This window comes from Bombus flavifrons, chromosome 8 (assembly GCF_040668555.2).
Source record: "Bombus flavifrons isolate JBK064 chromosome 8, iyBomFlav1_principal, whole genome shotgun sequence".
In the NCBI taxonomy this organism is placed as follows: domain Eukaryota; kingdom Metazoa; phylum Arthropoda; class Insecta; order Hymenoptera; family Apidae; genus Bombus; species Bombus flavifrons.
The window spans coordinates 5,687,384-5,712,608 of record NC_138449.1 but is presented as its reverse complement, the minus strand read 5'-3'; the positions used below and the strand labels follow the sequence as shown (position 1 = coordinate 5,712,608).

The 25,225-nt window shown below is 36.0% G+C and overlaps 1 protein-coding gene across 1 annotated transcript in view; it reads left to right on the top strand.

The window, feature by feature from the left end:
- KaiR1D (Kainate-type ionotropic glutamate receptor subunit 1D) overlaps positions 1-25,225 on the top strand; it is a 260,767-nt gene that overhangs the window by 225,629 nt on the left and 9,913 nt on the right. Inside the window, exons 8-17 of the mRNA XM_069119110.1 lie at positions 2,380-2,400; positions 3,437-3,589; positions 8,804-9,025; positions 12,283-12,574; positions 13,084-13,222; positions 14,678-14,815; positions 19,529-19,727; positions 21,234-21,465; positions 22,851-22,966; positions 24,094-24,249. Coding sequence (XP_068975211.1) covers positions 2,380-2,400; positions 3,437-3,589; positions 8,804-9,025; positions 12,283-12,574; positions 13,084-13,222; positions 14,678-14,815; positions 19,529-19,727; positions 21,234-21,465; positions 22,851-22,966; positions 24,094-24,249 — 1,668 coding nt within the window. The remainder of the gene's footprint in view (positions 1-2,379; positions 2,401-3,436; positions 3,590-8,803; positions 9,026-12,282; positions 12,575-13,083; positions 13,223-14,677; positions 14,816-19,528; positions 19,728-21,233; positions 21,466-22,850; positions 22,967-24,093; positions 24,250-25,225) is intronic.

The following is a 25,225-nucleotide window of genomic DNA, read 5'->3' as shown; positions in this document are numbered from 1 at the left end:
GTTGATATCGAGCTACACGTGTGAACATTGACGGTACAACACGTATTTTCTGCGCTGCAAAATAATTTTCGACAATGGCGAACCTTATATAGAACGGTGTATTTTCTCCTTCATAATTTTTTTTGTTTTTTGTTGCCCTAAAACTTCTTTTTAGTTAAAAAAACGTACGATAGAAAAGTATAGATCGAGATATGCACCGTATTGAAAAATTCATCAGGTAGAAGCAGGTCTGGAAATAGTTCCCCGGAATTCAGATCGTTCTATGGATAAAAAAGAAATGAGAATGGGTCCTCGATGGCGCGTATCACGGTTTGCGCAGCCGAAAGATTCGGCTGGATGGAATCCGATAATAAGCACGCGTGCCTTCGAATGCGTGCGTGGTTTCGATAAAATCGGACGAGTTGAAATTTCGTCGTCTCTTTTTATTGGCCGATTCATGGAAGCTTCCGTGGCAGGATACGAATAGCGAAACCTTTTGCGATTCACCGGTTACCCAGGCTACATTCTGTCCCGCGAAATTCAATTTGCCCTCGAACTGGTCCGCGAATTTCTTTTACGACTGTCGAGCTACGTCTACTGGCATGTGTAGCATCGATATAAAGAACTACCTTAATGTTCAATCCTAGAACCATGTTACTATTTCTGTAATAGTGTTACACCAGTTTCTATAGCCCCTTCATTCTAATGTTTCGAGTGTTTTCGAATTTTCTGTATTTATCGTTAAGCATGAATTCAATTAACCTGGCTTTGAAGTTTATATTCATACGGGTACAGTTAGATAACTTGGACTCGTTTCCACTTAAATAACTTGCTTTTAGAGAATTATATACGTAAGATAACTTGGAAGGAAGTGGCAGTAGTAATATCTGTATTCGTTTCTGTTAAATGTTTTAAAAAATTAAAAAATAACATTAAGAAGAAACGATTCAAAAGATATTTGGACGAAGAAATGAATTGTTAGGAGTCATCTGGGTCTATGTGAACTCCATATCCTGAATTACTTCATTCTTATTTTTTTATTACTATCTCTGTTCTACGTACTTCAAGATTGTTCATATAACACATGAATTATATATTATTTGAAGATATTTTACAATTGATGTAATATGCATATACATATACAATATTACATGAAGTACATAAATTATTGCAAAGGAATCTGTCGATGAAGAAACAATAGCAGATCCATTTCAAGAACTTTTTTATTTCTTATACTGATAAATCATATTAGTTCAAAGAAGACTTGTAATAAAAATACCAAGAAACCGAATTAACCTTCGGCATAGTGTATCAAATATTTTAAAAGAACTTTGTGTAGTATATGGTTGTACTTTTATTTGAGAAAGTAATATTTCATATGGACCAACCTAATACGTTATACCAAATGCAAATTTCATTCTGAATTTCTATACAATAGTTGACGTTAAGTCGATTCCACAAAGGTATCGTTCCGATTTTCGAGTTTACTAGATTGCTAGCGACACGAACTTAACAAAATCATAATTAATTAGGTGCACGTGACAAATGATCAGTATATCCGTTGAATTACAGATAAATTGGTACGCGCATATTGCTATTGACAACTGTAGTAAGTATAGATAGGAAATGCCTGTTATTTGTCGTCTATCGGTACTTACACTTCGATTCACGATCCTTCCACCGCGGCACGTGAACGTTTTCATTTACCGTATTTTCCCCGTGGTTACGGTCGCGAGGGGGATAATTAATTTTCGATCACGTCTGCGATAAAGAAACGTCGGCAATCGTTGATTTCCGACACTATGATCGATTCTGATCGATAGAACGTGGACTTTTGCTTCTTACAATAAAATACGTAGAACCTACTGACTAATTTTAAAACACGAAACGTTTTCATCTAAGTATCCGTTTTCTGGCACCTAACGTGCAATTTGAATGTAATTGCGACATTAGAACATCTGCGTATAAAATTGAACCTTGTCTTTTTGTATCTAATAATTGGATTACGTTAGTGTAATCGTCATTTAGTTGCTTTGATCGTTACTCGTTTCCATTTTTTTTTTTTTTTTTTTCGTTTCTCTGTATATTGAGAAAGGTTCAATGATTAATGCATTGCTCGAAAAACATATAAGGAAATCGAAGAAAAAGATAATATATAGTGGTAAACATATAACTAGGTATAAATATTTATAAGACTGTAACTGAAATTATTTCCTTTTTGTAACAATAAAATTTCCCTACTTCTGTTTATGTTTTAAACCTTCTTTTGGCTTCCATTGTATATGTATACTTGTTTAATGTTACACTATCATTATTAATCTTAGAATAGTAATTTTATGACTACACGAAGAATCTGTAATCGAATAATGAATATTTTTGTTTCATGCACGCCTGCAACAGAACAACCTCACTTGCATAAAGGTAAGACACAACGAGTCTCTGATTAAAATTACGAGCAACTAGATGTTATATTAAAAGTATTAAAAAAAGTTTTCCCAGGAAATTAAAGGAATTGTGAAACTAAATTCTTGAGATTGTCATTTTCGAGAATTGGTAGGTACTATGAATTTAAACGAACTTCCAGAAAATTTGTACAGAGTGTCTTCACGTTAATTGAAACTTTTATTACAATATGTGTGTTAAGATATAGACTATAATAATAATATAATATAATAATTAATCAGAGTGTTTTGATATTTCCTGACTGTAAATTATTAATAAAGAGGAGATAATGAAGCTGCCAAGCGATTACCTTCGAGCAATAATAATTTGATTGTTGTTACATTGATAAAATTTACGAAGAATTTCCACAGCCATTCCATGCCGGTTATGCTTTCAAGTTTTTAGAAATATTTTGAATATTTTATATTAGCTTAATTACATTAAAGAAAAAGCCTCATGTTATATATAAATTCAATCACAAAAACTCAATGTGAAGTTTCCATGTTAACTAGATTACTTAATTTTGCCTTAACTATCCGATCATATACCGCACACGCGAGAAACATACCTGATTCTCGGTTAAATGGCTCCAGGAATGATGCCTCGTAAAATCCTGTGAAGATATTGTATATCTCAAAGGGAAGAAAGTATAGTCACGATACAAGCAAGGACGTTGCTTGTTGAATGATGCTTTCAGAAGATTTTGATCGCAATTCAAGAAATTTAAATGCATTAAGTAAAGTTTACTATTATTTGTTGCAAGATCGTAAAAGTCTTCACAATGCTGTCTCGTTTTTATCTAACACAGATAATATAAAGAATAATACAATTTATTTGTTATGAAAGAAAATTTCAGCTGAATGTAATCTTGTATCATAGAAATCGATATTTCAAAAATGTAATCTGATTTATGTGACACGGATTTTTATGTAAAAGTTATTTTAAAAATTTGTTCGAACGATTTATTAATTATCATGAGAGTAATATGTTTGGCTATTGTCTCTGAATCTTGTAGACTGAAACGTCATTGATGTACGACGCTGTGCATTTATTTGCGAAAGCACTGCACGATTTGGATACATCCCAACAGATCGACATCAAACCGCTTTCCTGCGAGTCCACCGACACTTGGCCCCACGGATACTCCCTCATAAACTACATGAAAATCGTGAGTATTTGAGCTATAATATCGCAAATTATGTATAGATATACTTATCGTATTGAATGTAGATAAAAGATGAAAAGCTATGAATGAACTACGCATGCGCAGTTAGATATTATTTTAGTGTATTTATTGATTTATATTTTAGGAAGTTGTAGTTGTAGAAAGTGGAAAACGTTACGAATACTAATTTTAAACGATATATTGGAGGATAAAGGTAGATTTAAAAATTAAAAGTTAGAAAATATTCTGAAGAAATTTGGTCAATATTCTGCTGAAATTTATGAAATTTCATAATTCTATGAATTCAAGAGCTGAAAATAAAATAAAGATTTGTTCCACCCACTAAATATGACAATACGTGCCTTAACATGAATATTTCATATACATATGTTTGCATATTATGTTTTTCCTATAAATGCAGAAACGTCCGTAATCCAGTGATTAAAATAAGACATATGTTATAATACCCCGCCTCGATTATTTTATATATATTTCAATATTGTCTGCATTCTATGTTATTATATTATTCCATTTAAAAATTGTTCATAAATGTATATAAAAATTTGCAATGTAATAAGTAAAATAAAATAAAAACTTGATTAACCAACCGATACGATAATATGTCTGGAATAAATGAAAATGAAAATAATAGTTAATGTTAAAATGCGTTTAACTTGTCGCGTGGAAATCTTATTTCGCGCGTTCCATTTATACGCCTGAGAAGAAACCAGCATGTGTTTGTACGATTGTTCGCGAGGGAGATGTTCAAACAAAGCCAGCTGCTTTACGATGTCACAACGGATGGGGAAATTCCATTGGAGCCTTAATCCTATCGCGATATCGTTGGAAAAGCTCCAATTGAAAACGAGTCGAACGTTCAGGAAACGATGTTCGCGTCACGATGACGTCGGGAATTCGATATACCGATGGGAACGTCGGCCTATGACGTAATTGGTAAAGGGAAAGAAAGGAATTCTCTGCAGTGGAACGCGGAAATTATCGGGTTAGCTTGCTGCTTTCGTAGCTGCAGCAATTTTTTCTCCCTCGTCTCTCATGGGCTTTGCGAAAACACTCCTCAAACCGCTACATCGTCTCGCGGGATTACGAAATCCAGTTTAAATTTTCAAAACTGCGAGCAATTTACGATGCGCGATGTAATTAAGTAATTTTATATAATTACGCTGTATAATTTGTCGCGTTCACGCCATTTCCGTGTAAATTGAGATTTTCACTTGGATTTTATCAGCTATTAAATCCATTAATCTCATGGTTCGTGCTTTATTGTAAATCGAAATTTCTTATAATAAAATAAAACGGATTTCACACTTGGATTAGTACACTAAACGAATTTAAACTTCCAACACTGTGATTGTTTCTTTTTCTACTTTTGCTAAGCTATAGAATTTTTCATTTTGGTAGAATCAAATACTTTTCCATTGAAGCATGTCTTTTAATGTTCTTTTTGTTATTATTTTTCTATACTAAACTACTAAATCAAGACCAATCCAAGATCAATTCAATAACCAACCATTCCAAGAAAAACCACAGCGAAAACATTAAAAACATTTCATTTACTTTTTATCGTATCTCATTCATACTATTTCCTATATTATCTCAAAGTAATCGAATACTTTTCATTAAAACATCTTTTTTGAATTTTTTTTATTGCCATTTTTCTACATTAAAAATATTTACAAAAGTAAGAGATTAAATCAAGATCAATTCTCGCCAATTAATCTAAAAGGAATCCAAATCAGACCCCACCGCAAACACTAAAAATCTTCCACCAATTCACCTTTCCCTTATACCTCATACATATTCACCATTTCTTATCGCTACACAGGAACCAATACAGCCTGAGTTATCAGCCACACGAACTAAAACCAACCAACAGCAGTGTCCTCACAACTATTTCCCAAAAAATATGCATTTCTGCACAGCTGCACAATCAAACGAAGAGTTCGCGCGACCTACGCTTCTGCCTACTTAAACTAGCCGCAGATAAATAAGCAGTATTGATACGAAATATGCAAAACAGGATAGTTACGTCGCGTACAAGCAGCCTAATTGCGCGGACGCGTAATTAGAGGTTTGTCAGTGGCGCAAATCGTTCGAAAGCGAGCTCACCACGACAAAAACGTCCCGTGTAACAGATGCGACAATGTTCCGTTGTCGATAGGCATCTTGCAGCCAGCTGTGGTGTTTCTATCGCTGCAAACGCAGATAAAGAGACAGAGAGAGGACGAAGAGACCATGAGAGGTCGAGAGAGATAGCTAGGTTAGTAGGTTTATCGGGAACGTATCATGCAGAAGGGGGAAATTAATTTCGCGGAATTATGATCATCGATCGGCCGTCCAGCCAATGTAATAAGCCATTATAACGATATGCTTAATCGGACTGTTTCTCTCTGTTTGGGATTCTCTGCTTATTAACGAGCGCCACGAGTGCCGCCATGTGCAAATGCAAATGTCTGTGGGAACTATGCGCCTTCATACCGCACGCGGACGACACGATCTTTCCACGGTTCCCGATTGTTCCACTGAACAATGGAAAGTTACCTCCCGAGTTAAACGAAGCCGTCACTCCCATTGACAAATTATAGTTCGCGGTTTTGTGACCGTGAATCCTCGATGACGTCCGCGGCGACCACGAATGCGGTTAGGCGAAGTTGAAGTCGACCTAGTGACCTGCAGTTTAAGACAGTGGATTCTGGTTCTATCTTCGTAGGAAGTGCTGACAGGATTATTAATAGGGAGATGGAGATTATTCCTTTTGGAATATTAGAAGCGGAGTGTTGGGGGTTTAGGTTTGGCGCTTGGTAGAAGGGAGAATTATTTTGAGATAATTGGTTTTGTCCGTGTTATTTTGTTATTCTACAACGTTTATAATACGGAGGACAATATTTGCTATTTTTGGGTAACTATTGTATCTATTTCCATTTTATTGGGGTATTTTACGATAGATAATGGTTAAGTTGACGTGTTAAGAAGCGTGCATAAGAGTAGGAGAATGAAAAGAATGTTGAAGAATGAAAAAATATGGTCTTAGGAAATATTAATAAAAAATGTACGATATTCAAATATATAACGTGGATATATAGAATATATGTCCTAATATGATGTCCGGGTTATTAGGAAGAAAGTAGTTATTCATAATGTAAATATTATATCGAACCATTCTAAATGAGTTTCTAAAAATTATGTAATTTAAACTTGCTGTAAGCAGTTAATAGCAGTACGATTTGTTCGGTAGAAGACAGGTTGTTTGTTTCTCAAGATGAGTGAAGATAATAATGATCGAAGCTGAGAAGACAGAAGAGCCTTAGAAGCAGTCATCATTTAGTGAACGAGCTTTAACGAGTTTAGACCGCTACAAGAATATATTGTTAAGTACCATGCAACACTCGAGTAGATTGGGTGTTTTGAATATCATTGAAATTCGTATTCTAATCGTTTAAAACATCAGTATCTGAAACAAAAAGTTCTCTCGATCGAGTAGTTAGCACGATTCAGGTTCGAATGGGCTACGAGTACTCCCTTTAAAACCATCTCAAGATAACATCGTTTGAAGTTTTAACGTTATTGTTTAACAAGCAGTTTTAATTGGGACACAATAAAATGAAAATTGAAAATGTCCGTGCGCACAAAGGGATTCTTCCTGTGCAAATCCTTTTTTAACGCAATTCTTTTTTATCCAATACAAATATAATTGGCATAAATCTATATCGCAGAAAATTTTCAGGATATAACACAGAGGGAAATAATGAAACTACCATTATTTTTCCAAATATGGCACAAAAGGAACAATGGAACAATATAAAGAGTAATGAATAAGATATATAGAACATTGCAACAATTAGCACCGTAAACAGAAAATTCGATTACCTCAAATATCAACCGGATCAATAACGAGTCGTTGCTGCAATAACTGTATCTCTTCCCTGGATATCTGGATATTTCCTCTTATGTTTATTTTATTTTTTTCAATATTTGCATTTGCTAACGATGTCTGCTGTTAGTGTTATCATTGATGAAACATGAGTTCGCAAACGTAGCCGTGTGAATATCGCACGATCTCGATTTCGGTGTGAAGCGATAATAATATTTGTTGAATAGAAAAACACTTCTCATCAGGTTGGTTGACTCATATCGCAGTTCTGACTTCAATTCTACTAATTACGCGGCACGTAACCGGGAACAGGCGGCGCTTTCGAACGCGAAACACGAGCGAATGCAATTTGCCGCCGAAAATTTCGTATCAAGGCTGCCTTGGTAATTATGCAGGTAATGGCAACTTCCCGCTAATTTTCCTCTGGCTACGCGGCTCGATTCAACACTAAAATTTATTGGAAATCCTCGTTGCCACTCGATCACAGTTTCATTATGCAATGATTCGCTTGAACAGATCTTGAATATTTTTCCAGTTGTAGGGGGCAATTTTCGATTCGATAGGAATAATCAGAAGCAAAAACAAGAAGGAAGATGGGTTCACGTGGATCGTTTCACGCGTCGATCGCGGGGCTGAGTTCAATCGCGCGATATGCTCGTGATCCACTGATTAGAGCTAGTCACCCAGAATTTCGTGTTTAATTACGCCGGCTAGCTCAGTTACGCAAATGTGCGGTTCATATTGCGTCCGCTCGATCAACCAGTCGTCTCCACTCTAACGTTTCAAATTTCCCCCATTTGTAAATATTGAATACCGTTTACCTTCGTAAAATGGAAAATTCGATGGCTGCAAAGGGCTTGAATATGGACTGGGAGTGTACCAAAATTAGTTAATTTATTTGTGTACATATATATACATATAGAGATATGAGGAAAATCAAATTTTTTGAAAGTATTTTTCGATAGTAATTATAATATCTTGAAGAGGTTGAAATAATGACTACGATTATAAACAAATGCTACGCGCAGAAATATGATGAGTCTATATTTGTTAATTTTCACATAGTGATTAAGGAGAGGTATTTTAATGTAATTTAGTTGTAAAGAAAATTGTCCTGCTGAGTGCGAGAAAAAGTAGGTAGCGGGTAATTCCAAATTATAGTTAATTAATGAGTTTTTGATCCGTGTCTTTCCTCTTTCATAAAATCTTTACTTTTAGAAAAATCGTATTACCTACAGGATGAGAATAGCAGTTAATAAGTGGTGTCTACGAGTATCATCTTTGTTTTCCTTCGAAAATTGTCAAGAGTGTTTAATATTTGTTTCTAGGTCGAAATGACGGGGTTGACAGGAATTATCAAGTTCGATCACCAAGGATTTCGCTCAGACTTCATTTTAGATATCATCGAACTGAACAACAAGGAGGGGTTGAAGAAGATAGGAACCTGGAACAGCACCAAGGGTATAAATTTTACGAGGAGTTACAAGGAAGAGTACACTCAAATCGTGGAGAATCTTCAGAACAAAACTTTCATTGTAACAACTATACTGGTAAGTGGTTAAAAGATACTCACTGTTTTAAGATTTTCACGATTATTATGAAGTGTAACTATTAGAAATTAATTAAACGAAATATTTTCTGTTAAGATAATGAATTCTTAGAATATATAGAAAATTGTTCTCAGCGCGTATACGTTAATGTATTGTAAATAATATTTAAAATTTATTACACGAATAGAAGTTGCGAAATTTTTTCCCCAATGTTGCAAGATGAAATCTAGGTTACGCGTAGATCTACGAAGCTAACATGACGTTCTCGGTCTTTAAAGCCGGAATTTTAAAATCATAGCTAAATTAATTACCCATTCGCTAATTAGAAAGCTTTATTACCTAGGATCATTTTCTTACGTCATTATTATACATTTCCTAAAATCTCGGGAACACTCTTTTACATGAACGCGAACATGTTTAAACGAACAGGAAAAAATAGATCGTATCCCACGTTCACACACACGGAATTTCTAATCCTCGAGTCAACTTTTCAAAGTAACCAGGACATTTCATCCTCGTTTTAATCAAGTAAAGTGATTTCCCTCAAATCTCCTGGTCCGACCTCCATCTGCGCCGGTTCTCTCATCTGAATTTAAAAAATTGTTCTCTTCCTCGGTGTTTCAGCATTCCACTGCCACGTAAATCATTCGTGTATCGTTAAAATCCTGACTGTTTGTTTTTTCTGAATGAAAAGGAAACAGAAACGAAGTTCAACGAACGCCGCGCGGAAGTGGACGCACTTCCTTTTCCTTTTTCGTTCGTCGCCTTCGCCAACTCGTTAGCTTTTCTTCTCTCTTTGACTCCCTGTCTCTTTTCCCTAGTACTACCGTCACCTCTCGGTACTAGTTCTTGCCACGACGAAGGAAACCAGAAGGAAACCAGAAACGGCGAAGGGATACGCGATTTAATTGAAGTTTTCATGACGAGCCAGCCGACCGTGTCACTTATTTTCGCGATAATTGCGACGACAAGTAATGCAGTGCTCGTGAATGTATTAACTGGCTAAGAAAGTTGTCTTCCTTTGGAAGAAGTCCGACAGAGTTGAATTGGGTTGAGTTTTGCGGTAGTCGAGATAAGGGTGCTCGTTGCGCATCCGACGAGACACCGAGCCGCTGGAAACTTAAACAATCTAACGCCTGGCGTCTTTAAACGTCTAAGCACCCTGTATTTACGACGAAATTAATCGGATTATTCGTCGACGTGCTTGAATAGTGGACCACGTTAATTCGTTGCGCTCTTGAAAGTTACGCTCCAGTTTCTGCGAGTTAAAAGCTATCCTCTTGTTGACAGAAGTGGTATTAGAGAACGATAAATTATTAAGGACTGTTAGACGTACAATTCTGTTCTAGCCTCTTGAAACGATGAAATTTTTCGCTCTATTTTCTTTACATTAAACATTTGAAAATTATATTCATCTACGTGTATGCTGTATGGAATCGAAAATACTCCATCTACACGAGTGGATACGATGAGACTTCTTATAGAAACAAAATTAACGACGAAAATAATATTTTTTCATTTAAGTCCTAATATTATAGACCACTGATTTTGAGCTAATTAATAAAATATTCTTGATAAATTAATCTATATATATTTTTTCAAATATGACAATTTGTAATAAGATAATTTAGATTATTAGATTATTAAGATGAGTTATTTTTGTACATCATTTCCCCTTCACGCGTACATCATTTTTTTACGAAGTAAAATTTCCATTTTAAATATACATCTTCATTCAAACTTCCAACTAACGTAATTACATATCTCCAAAGTAATTTATCATCCCCAATTATTCGTTTTTATTTTCTTAAAAAACACAAAATACAAAATATGTAAATATATAAATATTTCATAGCAAGTCCACAAATTTGATAAATGAACTTCGCAAGAGTTACGAAATACGATTACGATCAAATTTTCCTCCAGAAACTTGCTTCGAAGTTTTTCAAGAATCGGCCACGTACGCCCGCAACATCAATTTCGAGGAAGCTTCTACGAAATTCCACGTCAGTGCCGGCATTTAGTTACCGCGTTTCGCGTAAACGCGTCATTTCGCGAGCGACACGCGGAATTCTAAACGCGCGGAGCACCCAGCCACCCATTCGTGCAATCACCAAATAACTCTGCGAGTTTTCATCTCTCTGCGCGTGCAGGGGTTATCATCTGTTCCTCGCGTTCCATCAAACGAGCCTCCTTTTTGAACAAAGAAAGAAATCCTGTCGACACGAGAGTGCAACCCTTTCAATTGCGAACACGCGCATGTATATTCAATCTCTTGCTCGCCGCAAATCACAGTTCTGTGAATTAAACAGTGTTGGGGTCCGAAAGAAGCTTGTGTGACTCTAGAATTTTTATTACTCGTCGAAATATGGTTAGTTTAAGTGCAATAGTTTCACATATGCATTGCATTTCGTTGCTGTGTACAGCCAACAGGCTGTTCATATCTGTATTTGTAAATATCCAAACATGTTCACGTCGTGCTTTATTACCTTGTGTTTTATTGACATTTTCGTGGTACTCGACATGGAATGCTGTCAGAATGTTTTATCTGGTATACCTTATAAGCATATCGTAGAATTGAACGTTGCATTTGCTAGCCAATATGCGATCAAGATGAAAGAATTTGTTAATTAAAGTCACCTTGATCAATTACACAAATCATTTTACGATTTTTCACCAAATCATGTTATATTGATTTTAATCGATAAATTCCTGAATTTGAATTGTATATCTGTTAGCAATGACAATGTTCAATCCTAAAATAACTTTCCAGGTTCTTGAATAATAGCGAGTATTAGTATCTGAATAGTAGTGATAATAGTAATAAATAATAATGGCAAGCAAAATATCGGGCGCATTGTTTTATGCATCTCAATGAGAGCCGAAACAAAAATGTGTTCTACGCTTGACGCACAAGTAATTACAATTGTAAGCTCATAGTTTTTCAAATCATCATAGATCTGTTTGTCCGAAAATTCAAAATACTTCTACTTTTACTCATTTATAATGTAAATTTTACAATCACTCCACAAGCTTTCCAATACAAAGATATTATACAAGATGTACCACTTCTTCCAGATAAAACATTGTCAAAAATGTTTCATATATGATATGGATATGATTATGGATAATAAGAAAATTTTATATAAACATAGATAGGATATTTTAAATACTAACCTTGCAATTCAAAATACACACATATACACTGTCAAAGAATCTCTTATTCGATTACTAGCATTAGCTTACTAATCTCATAGAGCGCGCCGTACTGCATGAGGAAGGACTCGAGCGAAAAGCTGACCGGGAACGCACAGTTCGAGGGCTACAGCGTCGACTTGATTTACGAGATATCGAGGATTCTCGGTTTCAATTATACGTTCCGTCTGGTACCGGATGGACGGTATGGCTCCTACAACAAGAAGACGAAAGAGTGGGACGGTATGATGAAAGAACTGTTGGATCAGAAGGCGGATCTAGCGATCGCGGATCTAACCATCACGTACGACCGGGAACAGGCGGTCGACTTCACCATGCCGTTCATGAATCTAGGTGAGCGATCAGTTTGATCTACGATTCCAAGAAGAACCTTGCTCATCGCGTGGAATTGATTTAACGATCGTAAAACTCTACATGTAACGGGGTTGATTGATTCTTGAGATATTTGAAAACTCCATCACCGGATGGAGCAACATTCGATGGTATATTTTCTTTCAGTTGAAATTTTGTGGAAAATTTTGGATTAGAAGAAGGATCAAAAATGTATAAAATGGAATATGGATATTTTAATGAGAGTAATTAATTTTTTTACTAACCGTCTATAAAAGAAATTTGTTCGGAAAAATTTTAAACATATATTCAAATTCTTAAAAGTTCTACATTTCGTACATATTTCATTTTTAAAATTTATTTTTATATCATTTTTTTAAATATCTTTTGTACCATTTTTAAATTTTGCTTAATAGCATCTTTCCATTATATCATAAACAACATACGAATATTTTTGACGCTATATATTCAAATTTTACGATGGATTTACACATGTGATCTAAAATTTACAGGGATCAGCATACTGTATCGTAAGCCTATAAAGCAGCCACCGAATCTGTTCTCATTCCTCAGCCCGCTTAGCCTCGACGTTTGGATTTATATGGCGACAGCTTATCTAGGCGTCTCTGTGCTGCTCTTCATACTCGCCAGGCAAGTAAATCCATCTTACCAAGCTCCGATAAAAATATTGTACCGACATCGGTGAAATTTTGCATCCGAACTACATACTCGATAGGAATGAATCTCTGAACGTAGTATACTTTATCGTTCGGTTTCGTTGTATTGAGAACTCGACAAATCTCCCGCGTTAATTTTCAGATAGAGAAATAAGACAAATTAACACGCTCACTGCCCAAACGTTTTATATTAATCAGGTATTTTTCGTTCACATTCCAATGATATGCCTCTCAATCAAATCGTTTATCTGTCTCCATTGCTCGTACTGTAGATTGTTATTTTTCTATCAAACAAAAATTAATATAAGATCTACTATTATGTTACTTTTTTTAAATCATACTGCACAGGATGTATCATTTTAATATAAAGCTTTATTTTATTTTACTTTTATTAGTTTCTTCAATGAAAGATCTGGATTACAGTGGATTTTCGTGGAAAATCGATCACCAAGTTACAACTAACTCTTAAGTTCTTAACAATTGAAATATCAATAATCGTTATAAAAATATTTCGATAGTGATCTTCGACCAAGACTTAGAACTCATAAATGATGATATTATTAAGCTTTTTATTGTTTACGGGAAAAGGTAACTAAAGTGAAAGTTATAAAAATTTGAAGAAAACATGGTGAATATGGATCCATTTGTAAGCAGCAATATTTTTCAGAATGCTTAAAGAATTACACCAAGTAAGTCAGTTGTGATTGATTTCATTTGTAATATATTTTTTTCACAATTTATAGCGAACGAGCAATGTTTTTTCTATTTTATCAGTTCTATTCATCACACGTCTTAAATAAACGCCATTCACCAGTGATTGTTTCCATGCATAAAATACGCTGCATATACCTACATGAAAGATACCCTATATCGCGCGTGATGCAGAGGACACGCCCGAATCGAGCGGTGTGAATCACGAATGATGTACAGGACAGTGAACGTGCTAAATCGACCGAACGCTACAAGAATTATTAGCGATCCTAGCCTCGATAAACTCTGCGTATTCACCTCTGTAAACAGATGTTGCGTTATCACAAGGATATTGATCGTAGAAATAGAATTTCTCCTATACGTTCGCTGATAATCTGCATACATAACGCACAAGCATTTAATTCACGGTGACTCGCGAGTATCTCTCTCGAAGATACATAGAAACTCTAATTTCACGGTCGACGTGGTTTCGAAGTCGAGCACGAGTGAGTCCGGTTATGCGAATAAAAGTAACGTATATACATACATATAAGATCAACGCAAACGAAGGAAAGGAACAGACGTACACGCTGACTTGACTCGCATTCCGTTCGGCCTTCTTTTTCTGCTCTGTCGACGCGGTTAATCTTCGTACGTAAATGGCGAACGATCCGTGGTGGAAGGCAGATGCATCCACGCTGAAAAGGATCAGACTGTTGTCTAGAGTTGATCAGTTTAGATTCACCCCGTACGAGTGGTACAATCCTCATCCGTGCAACAAAAACCCGGACCATCTGGAGAATCGCTTCAAGCTGCTCAACTGCATGTGGTTCACCATCGGATCCTTAATGCGGCAGGGCTGTGACATTCTGCCCAAGTAAGCCGTTAGATTGGCATCACGGTCGCTTGATCATTTCCTTTTATCTTTTATTCTTTTCTTTTTACTTCCCTCTCTTTTCTTCTTTTTCGTCTTTTAACCGTCGTTTACGTTATCCCCTCGTCTTTCTTATTCGTTCTATTTTGCGTCTCTAGCTGGTTTCGTTGTGTATTCGACCTAAAAACACGTTGTTCTCCACCGCCTTTGAGCGGCGTGTCGTCGACTGAACGCATGTAAATCGAGAGCGATGACTACGTAACCGACGATCCACTTTCGTAACGATTTACTTGTTCATGTCCCATGAACGCACAGCCTTAGAATACTCGAGCTCGCCTTTGCTGCAGGAGGATGAATTATTCAGCGGACTGATTTCGTGAAACCGCTTTTAGCTGGCCAATTGGGATCGGTTGTTGCGGGTTACGCGGATTCGACGAAGTCGCTTGCGATCGGGATCGGGAGTTCGATCCTAGGAATCAGAATCGTGTTCGATATCTGAAAATTATTCTAAGGAGAGATCGTTGGGATTTAACCATTGTTAGAGGAATCAATTTATTGTTATCGAGAAGATTACTATTTCGGAAAGATTCATATAGGAGATCGTGAAATTTTGTATTGTTTAGTCGTATGTATGGAAATTCGTATGAAAGATATTCAAGAAGCGAAAGATTCGATATTGTTGTTTTCAGAAGACTATGTCGCGGATAAGATTGTATAAATTATAAATTGGAAGACAGTTTAATAATTGAGCTTCTTAGATGTTAAATTGATTCTACATATTTCGTAAATATTTTTGATAAATTGGATTAATATTCAAGTTTTTGAAGAACAACTAATTTACTCTTGCAAGTTAATTAATCGCGATAATAATTGCAAATTTCAAAATATTTGTAAAGAAGACAGTTATAATATATAATTAACTTATTTTATCTTTTAATGTATATAGTTGAGCAGTATGGCTTCTGAGCGGATCAAATGCCGCATAAGTTGTGTCATAGGATTTAGAATGACCTGGCAGTCTCTCCTTAACGTGACTAGTACTTACAGATTTTAAACGAATATCGATTAACGAGCGGACAACGATCCTCAGAGTCGTAGCTGCGTCTCCAGATACAAAAGAAAGAGAACATACTTGGAGATTGTCTCGACGAGAATATACTCCTATTTCATTCGATACTTTAATAATGTTATTCTGTTAATAACGTAATATTCTTCTTTAATTCTTGGATAACATAATATTAATTACGGATAATATTATTTCAGACTAATACTACCAGTTAAAGATACTGCAGTAACTTGAATAATCAAGTTAACTATAATCATGGTAATAATAATCATGGTAACCATAGATAATGAGATAAATAGTCAAGTTGGTAAAGTGGTTTTAATAAAAAAACAAATGAGCTGAACATAAAAAAAAATCTTGCTAAACATTCGGAGATTTAGATTTCGTAGGACTTTGCTTTCATTGAAAAATCATAATATATCCCGTTCCTTAATGATAGTAATCAAATACCGACGAGGAAAGACAAAACTATGCCCTCAAGAGAATAGACCTAGAAAAGAAGAAAAATGCAAAATAAAGGTAACCTTAATGTCTTCTTAACGCTTCCACCTAAATCTCTAAAATCCTCCGCAATGCCGAGGAGCTCCCGCACAGGAAATGTTTCTGTGTAATTCTAAAAACAGAGAAATTGTTTCAAGTTAAAGATAAAGTCTTACGTGGAGTAGCGAGTACCGAAGGAGTACCGGAAGGGCATTGATTGGACGCAACGAATGTCTGTTTGCTCGGATTAAGTCTTTGTCATTATTCAGTATACAGCTAATTTTTAAAATTTTTAAAACTATTATTCAATCTCTTCTCTTGTCAAAGTTAAAAGTTAAGGCCTAAATATTAATTTATAATTCCCAAATCCTATATCAATGCAGCTGATGAATTATGATTGTATCACAGCTCGTACATTAGACACTAGTACTTGCACGGACAATACAATAAACGCATGACTTTTTCAGATGTAATTTTTTAAAGAAAATGCCAGTTTATGTATCATGAAACTATAGAAATCCACTTTATAAAATCTATATATTTCATTTATTTAATATTTAAAATCCATTTTAAAAGTATTAAAAATACTCCAAAAAGAGGACAGTTTATTTTGGGGGAAACATTTATTCGCGCTTATAAAACATTATGCCTTAATAGTGTGCTATATTAGGAAGTACAGGTATGTTACTAAATAGCAACACTATGTGTTTAAGGGTTAAACCCGCAGCTCGGTACATGGTTGCGCCATCAATCAGTGAACATAGTATTTCCCCTTCAGCCTGACCAGCACCCTCACCTTGTTGACTTTTGGGGTAGCTTGATGAGTTAGATTAACTGCCCAAGCGAATAAGATTGTCACAAATTCGCTAATTGAGTCAACACGTTCAACACATTTTATAAAATATTGGAAAACTTAAATATTTATAGAATTTTTTATCAGAATTTTCAAGTAAAATTTGAAAACAGAATTTTGTATAAATTTCAAACAATATCTGCGTCGCATCAGTTCGTTGATTATACATATAGATATATCAAAGAAGTCTTTATAAATGCTAGGGAAATTAGTATAGGTAATAAAAAATCAGTCAAAAAAGTTAGAAATTATAAATGAATGCTACACTGAACAAACAAAATAAAAGAAATCAATATTATGTTGCTTTATGACTTGTTCATATTTGTTTTTTTTTTTTTGCATTGATTACATGAAACTATTTATTTACGTACAGAGTGCATATATCATAAATATGAACAAAATTCAAATTGAATGCGAAAAGAACATTTCTCTGTGCTTGTTCATCAAATCTCTATACGATACTACTTATATCTAAGTTCTCATATTAAATTCGGGTCTCAAGTAATCCGACAATTACGAACGCGAAGATTATCAACACATTAAAATCGATTGGATCCGTGGTATCACGCGCGTGCTGCGACTCTGAGGTCTAATCCTCTCCCTTCTCCTTTCACGTGTCTGCAGGTTCAGCCCTTACGAGTGGGAGAATCCCCATCCGTGCAACGGACAGTCCGAGGTCCTCGAGAACGAGTTCACCCTGATGAACTCGCTCTGGTTCACCATAGGCTCGCTCATGCAGCAAGGCTCTGATATAGCGCCGAAGTAAGTGACACGAAGAAAACACAGCTAGTCAAACAACCTAATAATAATATATATCTCTCTGTACTTACGTGCTCGTGTATAATACGAGCGTGATATTTCCGTTTAATTCGTCGCGAAATTGCTTAATGTCAAACTAACATAAGATAGAGACAGTAATACATACGAGAGATTAGACAAAGAATAATTGTCGAGCGTTTAAACTGCTTAATTAACTAATTTAGTCGCGGTCACGGTTCACCTAGGCATAGAAAGTGATAGAATAAGAGCCTTCAGGCTTTTACGTATTGGGTTCTTATAATTAACACTGTTACGCTTAACATTGTATTCTAAATAACATTACTGTTTCCGACTGCAAGCGTATCCAAAATGGGAAGGTTTTCAATGTTTGGGAACTGACAATAAATATCAGTATCAATGTGTCCTTCGGTCTCTGATGGAACTAAATGTAATGCTAGTGGAGAGTTGGGAACATTTTCCTCTGGAATACGGCTTATATGCGGAAGCCTCAAACAGTATTGAACGCAGCAATGTTAGTCTACAGCAATACTAAGTGTAATAGTATTAATTATGAGATGATAGAAGTTTAGTTGGGATAGGGAAGAACGAGATTCGGGGCCGTAGGTGCTAACCCAATGTTATGTGACGATATCCTGGATATGCTATATCGTAGGCTTGCTGCAACCGATCACGTTCGCGTGTCGAAAACTTGCCGACGTGCTTTGCTATCGCTAGAGCTAGCGCTCTGTCTCGTCGACAAAGACGGCAACGAACACGACCACTACGGCGACCATTTCGTTTAGTCGAAGTTGTTGCTGCTCCCTAGAGTCCACCTCCAGCCGAGAAACTGAACCGCGAAGTAACTGAGAACACCGCGGCACAACGATACTTGAAGGGTCTGATAAGTTTTCGTGAAGTTTACAAGGCGTGTAAAGCCGTAAGATCAAGAATCAGGATTTGATTTAGGTAATTCGGTTAATATAGAGTAGTTTCGGGAAGCAGCAACAACTTCATCGCATCGAACATTCAACACTTTCACTGTTAGATGAAGGATCATCATTTGTTATCCGAAACTTCCTACGATACGGCCCCTATCCTCGAACGGTTATCGTAGTCTCTCTTTTATTAATATTAATTGTTGTTATGCGTAGAGTTGAAGAAAAGGTTGCGCGAACTGCATGAGACGCTGCAACGTAGAAGCTTGATGTATTTATTGTTTTTTATGCATTTAGATGACTCTGTACATATTGGTCATGGTATTTCGCGTGTTTTGAGCTTTGTCTCGATAATTTTGAGATATTTTTAAATCAAATATCTAATGTCTCTCGAATATCACGAAGATATATCGAAACTTACGAAATAGAGAGTAAAATCTTTGTTACATACTTCTTTCCAATGTTACACGTATATGCGCTTGAAGTGTGTTTGAAGGAATAGAAATTCGATCTTTGAACAAATATGAAGTGCGGTTGATTTAAATTCATGCGAAAGATACGCATTTCGAGTCGACTATCGTTGTTGAAAATACCGATTGCACCGCTTGAATTCTTCTTCCCAGAGCCGTGTCAACGCGCATAGTGGCGGGCATGTGGTGGTTCTTCACTTTGATCATGATTTCTTCGTACACTGCCAACTTGGCCGCGTTCCTCACCGTCGAGAGGATGGATTCACCGATCGAGAGCGCCGAGGATCTTGCAAAGCAGACGAAAATCAAATACGGGGCTCTCAAAGGAGGCAGCACTGCGGCCTTTTTCAGGGTAAGATCAGATGAATAACTTATGAGAGAGCACTATACAAACGTAAAATTGTCTTGAGTTATGTACGTTACCGCTCGTGAGTATCTGAGCACTTTGGTCGATCTACTTTGTAGTAGTAATATATGAATTTTATCAAAGTATACAAATTCGTGGTAAATTAATAATCAGATATCAATAGATAGATTCTTGTGGAGTTACTAAAGTATCTATTAAAAATATAGCTATGATATTTTTTACTATTTATTATATACACTTTTGTTCATAAATATTAGGACAATTTTTAAATTTATTATGTAGGACGTGATAATTCCTACAAATTAAGAAAACAATTGATCAATCAGAATTTCATATTTATAGAAAATAATTTTATTTAAGAAATTTTTAAAAATTATTTGTAAGAGTCATAGTTGGTGTAATCGTGTCACAATATTCTATTAATAAATGTAGCTACGATGATTATTTAAGAAATGAAATTATTGGAATTCAATTCGTTCTTAATTTTTTCATTAAGATACATTTTGTCAGAAATAAATAACAGTTCAGATACTTTTGAACGATGGTGTAGACCATTTGCGTCCATCGATGAATCGTGCATATATCAAACAGCATGTGTTACGATGTTGAAATTGTATCAGAGAATGGCTCATAAGTAGACTGGAGGAGCATAACTTCGCGAGAAACGAGAAGAAACACGAGGGAGAGCGCGTGTTGCTTGAGAAAACATCGCGGCCATTATTTAACGTTAATTCCCGTTTAATTTCGGTATTATGAAACTTTATTGCAACAGATTACGCCAGAGGAGGAAATAAAAACACGGAAGCAGCACGATTTCTACAAATTTTCTTAACTTTTTATTAACTCATCTGCTGCATTAAGGAAACGCTATATTATAAGCGCCTTCTTTTTCTTTAAATATTATTCTTTATTCAAAGATCATACAACAGAAATGATCTATATTTGTAAATAAATAAATGTTCACATTTCACATTTTATACGAATTCCAAGTAAACTACAGAGTGGTAAAAAGAAAGGATTCAGCACCTTAAAATTAGAGAGCATTCACCAAATGGAAGGGAAAATATCCTAATATTATTAATAATATATTGATATTAATTTTCCAACCTGTATTTATTAGGAATGTTTTCTTCCGTTTGGCTCTTTCGCCTTTACTAGCGAGTACAATTACATTCTGTATATTACGAGCGACTATGGTTGTTCAACACATTTTCTAATTTCATATCTACCACCCTGCGTAAATCCCACATGTGAAACGGTTAATCTTTAAGCGAGAAAATTGATGAAAAAATGTTGAATCCAACAGAAACGAAAATGGCATGCGTTATAACGTATCGATCGTCGCGATAGGGGTTTCGCATGATTTCCGGTGAAACCGCAGGCGGGCGTCGACGGGTGTAATAGGCCTCCTTGAAGATTAACCAATTTCGACCGACGTTCCACCGTTTAATGGCACGCGTGCTCGACCATGAAATTCCTGGCGTGATCTAGGATTCCAATTTCTCGACGTACCAGCGTATGTGGTCCTTTATGGATTCGGCAAAGCCGACGGTATTTACAACTAGCAACGTCGAGGGTGTAGAACGGGTGGTCAAGGGGAAAGGCAGCTACGCGTTTCTAATGGAATCCACCTCCATCGAATACGTAATCGAGAGAAACTGTGATCTTACCCAAGTCGGCGGCCTCTTGGATTCAAAAGGATACGGCATCGCCATGCCGCCAAGTAAGTGAAACAAGTTGATATTTCTATAATGATTCTATGGAAAGGTAAAAAGAAAATATAGAATACAATTTTATCGTCCGCGACCTACCTTAGTTTCCGAGAAAGTCGACCTATATGCACGATTAGACGTATAAACTCATCGATTGGATAAAGTGTTAGCCGATTAAAGCGCAGTCGAATAATTCCTGATGAGAGATAGAGGTGCGGGCTATTTCGGTCGATCAACGCGTATATCCTTGATTTATGGTTCATCCCATAAACGGCGTCGAATCGGAAAGATAATTTTTCATGTTGGTTCCGTGAATTTATGGAGGAATTAGGATGCCGGTCAGTGATCGTTTGCAAGAGTTCTGATCAATTTATGGTGAATATTTGGCCTAATGCGAAAAACAGTTGATTAATTGTTATCGTTAATGGGTTTGGTCAATGGGACGTGAAAGATGATAATAAAGTCTTAGACGTATGATTGGCTTGCAATCATGTCGTTTAAGGATATCTTCCTAACCAGTAATTGAACCATTCAGATCAACTCTATAAATTGGAAAGTAGATAAAAGTGATAATACTACGAATTTTATTTTGGAACATTTATTGTGGAACTTACTATTATTTATATCGTCTCTTTGCAGTAAATGAGCTTATGAAAATAAGTCATCTTCTCTTGAGAATTGCGTAATAGCGTACTTTCTTAAATATACTTTTGATCTACACGTGTAAAAGTTTTTACAAAAAAGTTCATTTTTTCCGAGATATCATTACGAAGGAAGATTGATTAACGCCGCTTCTCCTAAATTTCGTAATTTTATCAACCTTTCCGTTTCAATTTTATTTATTACGTGTCAAATAACGATAACTAACAATAAATTCTAAGGTAAATTTTTTGTAAAACGGTGTTGAGAGATATAACATCATTCTTCTCTATTTTTAATGTATGTAGTTGATCAATATGGCTTTTAACAGTTCAAATAATGCTTGCATTTCCACAAAAAGGAAAGCAAAATTGAAATTCTTCTATTATTCGAAAAAGCCAAATGCCTTCCATTTGTTGAAACAAAAATAAACGAAAATTCTCTGCAACCCATTGGCGCATCCCTCCTCCATATTTGCAACTTTCTGCCAGAGCGGTGCAAACATTTGCAAACAAATACTCTGAAAATTCGAAAATACTCCACCGTTTCTCTTATCCCCGGGTCTTCGAGTATCATATTCTATTGAAACCAAGGGGTGCAGTGTGATGGATGGAAATCAATGAAATCGCACGAGTCTCGCGTAGATACGACGCGACGAAAACAATAACATCGATTACGCTTTCCAAAAAAGTTTCATGCGCGCGATAAATGCCGGCCGGTAGAACAGGCGCTGTTCAAAACGACCTTGGAACTTCAGATTCACCATACAGAACGGCCATCAGCGGAGCCATCTTAAAGCTGCAAGAAGAGGGGAAACTGCACTTGCTGAAGACGCGCTGGTGGAAAGAGAAACGAGGCGGAGGATCTTGCAGGGTGAGCATTGAGCATGCAAACACGATTCGAGTTTCTCTTATTTTCCACAAGGACGAGAGTGCAGTCGATAACTGTACGCTCGAAAATTCTGATCTCCCACGAAAGTGTATTTCGTTCTGGTTCCCCTTCTACAATGTTTCCAGGAAGTATACGAGAGCTCTAGAAGGGATAGACAGACCGTACCGAGAGAAGACATTTTCATAAATCCGTGAAATCATTGCCAGAACTATTATACGGCTATTATCTGCCGGTATTATTCCGCTTGGATGAATTCCCGTGACTATTCGTCGCTGGAATTTGTTGGCTGAAACTAGCACGGCTTTATGTGGTATTTGTTGTGTAAAGTTTATTCTTTTTTTTTTTTTTTTTTTTTGAAAAAGGTGAAATTTCATTGATTTTAAAATTGAAATTATTTGATATGATAGTGACTATAAAAAGAGTAATGTATTGGTGTATTGAATAATTTCTTTGTGAGTGAAGAAATACTGAAGCGAAATTTAAATTTCTTCGTTCGTCTAATTACCTTTCATTTCATATTAAACTGTTTTATAATAAATATTATCGTTTCCGAGATAACGAGTGTAATTTGTTGCAAAATGATAATTTTTAGTCAAAATGAAAAACCGCAGACTCAATGGACTTTTATCAAAGTCATATAAATTGTACAATTGCACTTGTATGAAAATTTATATTCGCGTAACAGAATGGTTGGAAAAATTGACGTTGTGCTTGAATGTAATTTGACGAAACTAAAACGAAATCAATGGAAAATATATGTCGAACGTTTAACTATTCTCCTACCTGAATTGTTCCCCTCAAACGAAACAAATATTTTCATATAGATACCCCTGAATTTTCGAAAACGATAGAAGATTAAAATTGATGAAAAATATATCCATGAATAAAAAATGTTACGCATTCATACATTATATGAGTTGTTTACAAGCCAAAATAGTTAATTCCACTGTTTAAAATTTTGTACATTTTTGTACCAAGACACTCGATTGATGTCTATCTTATATACATAAATTCATCAATTTTTCCTACTTTTTGTTACGCGAAGCTAACCACTTCGCCAATAGGCGATTCGTATTATTCTCTTATAAATGTTTCTCTTTTTGCAACAGGACGACATGTCGAAGAGCAGTTCAACAGCGAACGAACTAGGACTGGCAAACGTAGGCGGAGTATTCGTAGTTCTGATGGGCGGTATGGGCATCGCTTGCGTGATCGCGGTATGCGAGTTCGTCTGGAAAAGCCGGAAGGTCGCCATTGAGGAACGGGTGAGTGAGGTCAGATAGCACGTCGAAGAGGGCGTGATCGCGCCTGAAGTAACGTCGTCCAACACGCACCTCGATCCCGATGCGATCTACCCCGATATACCGCGCGAATACATCAGTTGATGTTCGCGTGATGGTGGAGTTCCTCTTTAATGGTCACGGTGCACCCACAAAACCACTCGGGTCTGATCGGCTTCTCGCTGTGATCGATGGAATCACGACGTATCAGAGGGAAAACCAGTTACAGACTCGCGAAGCGTCTTTGTTCTTGAAACGATTCGCCATTATAATTGTTTGGGGTTCTAATTAGAGATACGGTTGATTGATATCAAGGCGTTAATTCGCTCTTTCCGTCCTCGTCCGTCTTCCATTTCCTTAGTCGTCTTTTAGTTCGAAGAAATATAGGACTCGAGATAAGTGAAAAGATATTGGGGCGTAAAGCGTCTTTGTTCTTGGAAGAGTAATTATTCACAGACTTTGGTAAACGGAAGTTACGACGCTAATTTGGTGTTCCAAGTTTCCACTTGTTTTTACGATGCGTTGCTTGACTTCGTTTCTTTAGTCGATTTTAGCGGATTTTAGTTGTTGTTCGATTGACATGAATTTATTTCAAAGCGAGACTTCACTGTCCGTTTAGTACTAGCGATGTTTGAATTGTGATAGTTTCGATTCGGGGAAATGGGAATTCAGGAGTGGACGTAGAAATGAAATGGGAGAGAAGAGAGTGTATTGTTATGAAACACGAGAGTGTAGTTTATTTTTATGAAATAAAAATACAATTTCACGTGTTAAATAGGTTGCGAAGATTTCGACTAGAATGACCAGTCACCGTGATATTTTAATAGTCAATTCCCATGGTAATCCACTAAATGAATTTCATTGAATGCTGATTGCTGATTCACGAACGCGGATATATTCGGAAAAATGTTTGTTCCGCATAAAGCGAAGAAAATTGATATACAAAACAAATCGAATAAAA